Source organism: Rhagoletis pomonella, unplaced genomic scaffold, assembly GCF_013731165.1.
Source record: "Rhagoletis pomonella isolate Grant_MI unplaced genomic scaffold, Rhpom_1.0 Rhpom_scaffold_00012, whole genome shotgun sequence".
Classification (NCBI taxonomy): Eukaryota; Metazoa; Arthropoda; class Insecta; order Diptera; family Tephritidae; genus Rhagoletis; species Rhagoletis pomonella.
In genome coordinates, this window is record NW_023458566.1 from 8,439,146 (window position 1) to 8,446,940 (window position 7,795).

At 34.7% G+C, this 7,795-nt stretch overlaps 2 protein-coding genes across 3 annotated transcripts; one reads left to right on the top strand and one right to left on the bottom strand.

The window, feature by feature from the left end:
* Nucleotides 1-3,939: 3,939 nt before the first annotated feature.
* On the top strand, nucleotides 3,940-4,590 carry LOC118747570 (cuticle protein 38-like). The gene is made up of 2 exons (XM_036481620.1): nucleotides 3,940-3,957; nucleotides 4,030-4,590. Exons 1-2 carry the CDS (start codon nucleotides 3,940-3,942, stop codon nucleotides 4,420-4,422), a joined length of 411 nt encoding a protein of 136 aa, XP_036337513.1. The 3' UTR covers nucleotides 4,423-4,590.
* Nucleotides 4,591-5,772: 1,182 nt separating this feature from the next.
* Nucleotides 5,773-6,635, bottom strand: LOC118747447. 2 transcript variants are annotated; one of them, XM_036481493.1, is made up of 2 exons: nucleotides 6,454-6,635; nucleotides 5,773-6,267 (listed from the first exon to the last, which is right to left on the bottom strand). In XM_036481493.1, exons 1-2 carry the CDS (start codon nucleotides 6,472-6,474, stop codon nucleotides 5,878-5,880), a joined length of 411 nt encoding a protein of 136 aa, XP_036337386.1. In that variant the 5' UTR covers nucleotides 6,475-6,635; the 3' UTR covers nucleotides 5,773-5,877. The 2 variants fall into 2 exon arrangements, with proteins under 2 accessions (XP_036337386.1, XP_036337387.1); XM_036481494.1 differs by having other exon boundaries at nucleotides 6,583-6,615.
* Nucleotides 6,636-7,795: the final 1,160 nt, after the last annotated feature.

Consider the following 7,795-nt stretch of genomic DNA (forward strand, 5'->3'; position numbering starts at 1 on the left):
TAGATTTATAACTTTTAAAACTTACACCACAGAAATTTGTAAAAAAAATTCTAACTAATATTGAGAGCTGTCAGTCGGAAAATGTCTTCTATGGACATTACGGTGGTAAAAAGCAGAAGTAAAGTCGGAATTTGAATGCTTAATACCGAAAAAATGTACCCCTGTTTTTTAATTTGAAATTAAAACTAGTAATTTTTAGCAAAAAAAAACCCGACTTCAACTCCCATATAAAAAAAAAATATATATATATATATCTCATGATCCGCTGATCGGATCTTAACCAGATTAGTATGGGACCACCTCTGAGACACTCCCTCCTCCTTTTTTGGAAGTCGGTTAAAAATTCTTAGAGGTCGCTCAAAGCGATCAAAATTTTTGATGTATTTTATATTTGAAAATCAACATTTTTCGATTGGAAAACTATGTTACTCTTCAGTAGCTTTTGTTTATTTGACCATTTTATTTAAATACCAACGATTTTTTGTAGGTGCCCTTAAACCCCAAAAATATGCAATGAGGGAACCCATAAAAAATCGTTAGTATTAAAAAATTGGGTACTTTTAATGGAAGTCATCTTCTTGATTTTCCCGATTTATGTATGTCCTAAATTGTTTTTTCTCTATATAAAACGTATGGAAAATTTGGAGCGCTTTGAGGAACCTCTAAATATTTTTTGATTTCGAAATAAAAAACAGGCGTACATTATTTTCGACATAGAGTAGTGCTTGGGGTGAGATCTCATTAAAATTTTGACTTTACTTTTTTCACGTGCACTTTTAGATGGCTATAATCTAGAAATAAGCAAAAATCAGATTGATAAAAAGGTTTATAGTACTTTTACATATACATATCGAGGGCTTAGATTAAATACCCTCTATTTGCAAATTTCATTAAAACTACTTTGTGATGTTAGAACCCATCTGGGACTTACCTGTCATCACTTATGTCAATACTGACTTTGCAATTTAATAGTAAATTCTTCTGTCGAGCGTTATACAAGGTCAGTTAAGTCTTAGATAGATTTTTATTTCAGAATCTCATTTTTGAGAAAAGTGCAGTTAGAGGATATTGAATAGATAAGTAGAATTTAGTGATTTGACTATTCTATTTTTCATTGTTCTAATTTGATCAAAGTTAGAAAGAGTATTCGCTTGAATAGTAAAGCATTGACCAACGGCACTTGTCTTCTTAAATAATTTTCCAGCAGGGTCAAAGTGAGTACCACAACAACACACAGCACGCATAGATTGGCAGCTAGTGCTGTAGCTGCTCGTAGTAAAGAACTCAAAGGGAAGTTGAAACCGTGTCGTTATCCATGTTATATAAATTACTTCATAGGTATATATATTTTACTTATACTAGCATACACTGGAACATACATTTGTAGTTAAGTGTGTGTTTGAATTCACATGAAATAATTCACTAATTTACAGCACGCAAAATTGGGAAACTAATTTGGCATGCAAGGCACGCAGGCAGCTACCGTCTGGTGTTGGTTTGGCTGCTTGCTGTTGTTGACCACAGAATTGATGCAACCGGCAGTTGGCAGTACACGCAAACCAATGTATATATGTATGTGTGCATATAACTACATACTTTACGCACAATGAATATATATATAGATACCATATATAATTATAAGTCGTCTATAAGCAAAAGACACTGCGTAAGACGGCTGCATAAAGCTTTGATGCAAAGCGAACAGCTGACCCCGAGCGTACAGTGTTTTACGACTATACAGAAATGCAACACAAAATTGTATTCATAGAAATATCAAGAAATATATTTGCTTCGTTATATGTTAAGACAAAATTTCAACGCAACTGTTGGAAATTAAGTCTTCTTCAGAATATTTTTTCTATCTTATAGCGATTTTTTCATGTCCACTAAGTTAGTATGCAAATATTACTTTGAAAACAATTCTGCGTCTCATTTTTTGATGAATATCATTTGACATACAACAGATGTAAAAACGATTTAAATAGGGATATATAAATCATCAAGGTTAGCATAAAGAGCATGGTAACTCATCATACAAGCCATCGACAACTGCCCCTTCGCGCTTTCCGCTAATTTTAAAGTTAACATTTTTTTTTTTAAGTTGACTAAATAAATATTTTAGCAGACCATGATTTTCTGTCAAAATATTTTACTGTAGTGTAGTAGGTTTGTTTTACTAAACAGATAGATACACTTTATATTCACGATAAGTGAAAATATGGTTAACTTTCATGTTCGTAGCTGCCTAAGAAGAGGAGCTATATTGCCAGTACCGACATATGATTAATGTCGTACCGAATGTCAGTCGACACACAGATAGACGTACATGGCCAAATTGACTCATACAACCACCGTTTCGGTAATGAAAACAGCCAAAAGGAAACAAAATTTACGGCCTCCTGATTATTTTGGTATGATTTTTTGCCACTTACCTATTTCCCTATTTCCTAAAATACCACTATGTCCTGGAGCCCAGTAGAGATTGGCTGTCTGCTAACTAGGGATGGCATTTTTGTCCAATTTTTGAGAATTTTTTTCGGTGACAGATTTTTGCACTTTTTCTATACGCAACAAAATAAGCAAGGCCAGTTTTTGTAAATTGCATTTATTATATAAAAAAAAACTGCAAAAGCAGTCTCCAAAGAAATTTGAAAAATCAACGCGATTTTGCAAACCGTTAAAATTTGCACTTCTTTAGACTAAAATTGTATGAGCTATAAAACTGAAAAGTTCTAAAGTTTCAGATTAAAAAGATTAAATTTTTATAAAAACGTGTGAATTTTACGAAATTTTGTGTCAAGCTTGGGCGGTATTTTTTTAGAAAAATAACAAACAAAAAACATTTGCTCAAAAGATATTACGAATATTAAAAAAAAAAAATCAACACGTGGTGACTTGTTTGAGTCACTGTAAGTGTTACCATTCGAACCATACGATATCAATCTTCTGATATGAAAGCTCATAACTACATATTTAACATCATTCTTTCGGAAATTTCACAAAACTTTAATTTTGTAAATTTTCAAGAAATAGGGGAGTGTATTTGAAACAGTTTTTTATGCCAGTGGTATTAAATTCACCCCACTGTACGTACATAGTAATAGTAGACGACGTGCGGCAATAAAAAAGTCGCTTGGCATAGTTTGCTATCGGTTGATGTCTAATAACGGTAATTCGTAGTATACCAATCGATTTGCCGAGCCAATAAATAACAATTTGCCGGCAAGTATAAATGGAAATTAAATTATTTCATTACTACAGTCGATTACGCAGGCGTTGATTGCGGGCGGCAGCTTGTGACACTTGCGAGTAGATGTACAAACTTACGTAGCTATTTCGCACACATACATACATACATAGGGTAGATATGAACGAGTGTATGTTTTGTTGACACTCGGATGCATATGGGGGCACCAAAGTGGAATGGGAACGCACATAAACGCACGAAAGTGTCACAAAGGCCAAGCTAGGCGTGCAGACGTGTACTGTACGCTTGTGGTAATACACACAGTTTGTTGCAATTTTATGGCCACAAAAAAACCGAACTCTATTTGGGTGTATTAAATAATTAAATTTGCAATTGTTTTAGGCGAATTACTATACATTTGTATTGCCTCATTAAAGGGCTTGTGGAAGCGTGCGTTGAGAGTGAGGTGGCAATGCACCTCGCATATCGGCACGTGCTATATATTTCTCAAAAGTTATTCCAAATATTTATTGCTGCATTTTCAAAGTCATTCGCTAAATTTTTGGTATGTTGTTTCTTTATTTATTTTTGTATTAGATATTATTATTTTTCGACACAATCAATTGCACTTCTTATAAAAGTTACCACAAGGTGCGCGATATGCATCAAAGTCGTTCACACCATCGAGCTATTAACATCAGCTCACAAGCAATTTTCTACCTCAAACTAAATTTAAAAAAAAATTACATAAAATGGCTTGTAAATTTTTGGTAAGTTTTGTAACTCCTTTTTTCAATTTAAATATTTTTTAATCATGGCAATCCATTTTCCTCTTTTTGCAGCTTATCGCTTTGTTCGCCTGCGCCGCTGTAGCCAATGCTGGTCTACTGCCTGCTGCCGCTATTGCGCCCGGCATTGTCGCGCCCTACGCATCCTCGTTCAATGCTCATCACATCAACCATGCTGTAGCGCTGCCAGTCGCACCAGCACCCTTAGCTGTAGCCGCACCACCTAGGTTAGCTTTCGCTGCGCCTGCCCCTATTGCAGCACCTGTTGCGGTAGCGCCAAGAGTAGCTTTTGCCGCCCCTGCGCCAGTTGCTTTCGCTGCGCCCGCTCGGTTAGCTGCTGCACCGCTGGCTGCGCCCCTGGCTGCTCCTTTGCCATTTGCCCCAGCTGCATATCCTTTTGCTCCAGCACCTCTACGCTTTGCCGCGCCTGCGCCCATTCTGGGTTAAATTAAATAAATGCATACATAGAGTACCTGAACTAAACTTTTCAATACGAACATAACTCGAGTGTACATAGATAAATTATGATTTAAAATTATATATTTTTTTTATTAAATATTGATTCAAAGATTAGCATTCTCAATGAAAATTAATTAAAAGTAGAAGAATAAAAAATCGAAAATTTTTAATTGGTTTGTGGAAGCCCTATGAAAGGGCTACGAAGCTTATTTGTAATTTTTTCAGTTTAATAGTCTTCTCAAGACAACAACCAAAAATTTGTCAGCATAAGGTCTTCTATCTAAAGCATTGATGCTCAGAGAGAGCTTTTACTCTGTGCGCGTCCATATAAAACAGCGATGGGCAGAGAGAGCTTTTACTCTACGCGCGGCTATAAAATATGTGTAGAAAGCTTAAAAGAATTTTGCCCGCGGGCAAGACAGTGCCCATGACCGATATAAAATGTACAGAGAGCTTTGAAGAGTTCCGTCCGCGGGCGCTGTTTTGGGCATCACTGATCTAAAGCATAAACTACTAATTGCTTGGCGCGCAATTCCTCGCATACGCCAAATAATAACTACAAAAAAATTTTTAATGACGCACCCAATATGGCGGACGGACTTTTGACGCTTGATTTTCTCGAGGGTGCAAAAAAAGTTTAATTTTGTAGGACAGTGTTATGTACACTGCCGGAACAAAGTATTAGCACAGCAAATTTTTCACAATATATGCAACAATTTTCATTCTAATATTTTTTCGCTAATTTCGTATAAAAATATGGTTAATTCTACAACAAAAAACATAAAAACATAATTCCTGAACTTTGTGAAAAACTCGCGAAAATTCATCAAATTTTCATGAAAATTTTCAACTTGTTAATCAGATTTTTTAGAATTCTTTTGAGTATGCACATTTGTAGCCCAATCAATTTTATTATAATAAAGTGCAAGTTTTAAGTAGCTACGAATTATCGTTGATTTTTGGCAATTTTTTTTCAGGCAGTCTCTTCCATACAAAAAATATTTTTTTATATCGAAAAAAGGCAAAACACCTTCAACGAAAAAAATCTCAAAAATCAACGCGATTTTTGACTAACTCCGAACTTGGATATTTTTTACTAGAATTTAATGAGCTGCAAAACTGAATACTCAAAAAAATTCTAAAAAATCTGATTAAAGGTTGAATATTTTGATGAATATTTGCTGAATTTTCGCGAGTTTTGTGTTTAGTGTAACTGTCTTTGATACTCATCTAATGTAAACAAAATCACACCAGGTATACATATGTACATATGTAGATACGAGTATACAGACATTAAAAATTGATAGCAACATAAAAAGTAATTAAAATCAAATTTAATTAAATTTTCCGACTTTATTTTATATTTCCAATTCATTTTGCTGTTTTCTTACATTAAATATTTTAAGTATTGCCAGCGATTTACACAGTTTCACATTCCGCATTTTACAACCTTACCAACTCATCGTGCGATTCCCGATGAAAGAGTGGCTTATGATCATCGGGCTTATGCGTCACCGGCACTGAATCGTAGGTAATGTGCGCAATGTGAGTTAATGGTGCCACAATGTCAGTGGCCATATGCTCAGCGGATGCGGCAACCGCAACAGCAGCAGCAGCCTCATCATCGACAATATCATTCCCAGCAGCAACGCTGGTACTCTGTTCAACAGCCGTTTGTAATTTTGACTGCATTTCAGTGTCAATATCTGGCAATATTGTTGTGGGTTTATTAGCTGATGCTGATTCTGCAATCACTTCCTTAATTGTAGGTGCTGCTTGGCTGGTGGTGCTCGTACACAAAAACCACAACAGCATTAACGTCAACAACCGCATCTGTGAAAGTTGTAAAAATTGTTGATGAGCTCAAGGTTACGATTGGCATCGCCGGTATATTTAAACTCATTATCTGAGATGCGCAAACAACACATCGTTATGTACACACAAAGAATCCTTAATATAAGTATGTATATGTATCTGCTTAAGCACTTGTACTTGGCTACTTAAAACAAAATCACTCACATCGATATTAAAGAACGACATTCTCTGATATGAAACTTGTTGAAGTTTATTGCTTTTTTATTCAGATTATTATATTCTTCTATAGGTATGTTCTTTCGCACTATTCTTTTACCGACGTTGGTCACAAACCTGCTGGCTTTCAGTAGACCTTGGCTTCTTAAATTAAACTACGACACCTGTTTTCTTGTGCGTGGCATTTTATAAAGTTCTACTTGCCTCAAATGGGTAATTTGTCTTCGATGCAGACATTCATTTTCACATGCATGCATACATGCATACCTATAATGTAAAGACCCTGTAGGAACTGGCGAAAATTCCCTAAACTTACGAAAACCCCAGAGATTAGGGTGGGTCAATGCTAAAATGGAATAAAACAGAGATATTTATGAAAGCCCATTTTCATTTAAGAGGCCACTGTATGCCATTTTTCAATAAATCTAGACCACATATTGAAATATATAGATCAGCATGAATATGAGCCCTGCGTTTGGTAATCTTGGCTTCTTCAGAAAACTCCAAAAAAAACTCCATCGGCTTCAAATCGCACAATATTTGTGACAAACTGTCATAAACGTGTCATAACTGCGAGAGGAAACCATTTTACCACAATACCGACTTTCTGTGATCTTAGAATAGTATGTACTAGCTTCATTTTCCTCAGCAAACCCCTTAAGACATGCGAGTAAACAACGCTAGAATCCAATAACTACTTAGTTCGATACCAACTTCACTACTTATTCGAATAAACTTATTTCTTATAAAATGTTGAGCAGACTGCAATTCCTACAGGGCATTTAATTATGTGATGTGATTTACGTACGGTGACCAGATTTCTGTGGCCAAAAATCGGGACATTTCTAAATCATCGAATCCGAACAAACAATTTTATTTTTAGAATAAAAAGACATAACATCTTTTAATACAGTTTCATTTAAAGCAAAACAAAGAAAAAATAAATAAAAAATTATCGCAAAAATCTATACACATAATAGATACGGTGGCAGAATGTAAATAGGGAAAAGACATTTTAGCAAATTTTGGTTACTTTTCCTTGTTTAAGAAATGTTTATTATTTTTTTTATGAAAATATAACTTACTATCAAAAAAAAAAACATGTAAGTCAAAATTTAAAAATTTATAAGAAATTCTACGAATTTTAACAAACGTTGATCAAAGTTTTAAACATTTTAATCAGATCTTCTAGAATTGTCTTGAGTATGCAGTTTTGTAGCACATTAAATTTTAGTATAATAAAGGGCAAGTTTGAAGTAGTACCCTTGATTTTTGGCAATTTTTTGTTCGCGCATTTTCTTCCATCCAAAGTACCTACTTTGTTTAAGTT

Bases quoted from the DNA above. Each gene is read 5' to 3' on its own strand.
- LOC118747447 (XM_036481493.1), bottom strand. From the start codon at position 6,474: ATGTCGTTCTTTAATATCGAT. The intron at 6,268-6,453 runs GTGAGTGATTTT...CAACTTTCACAG, and splicing joins TGTCGTTCTTTAATATCGAT to ATGCGGTTGTTGACGTTAAT.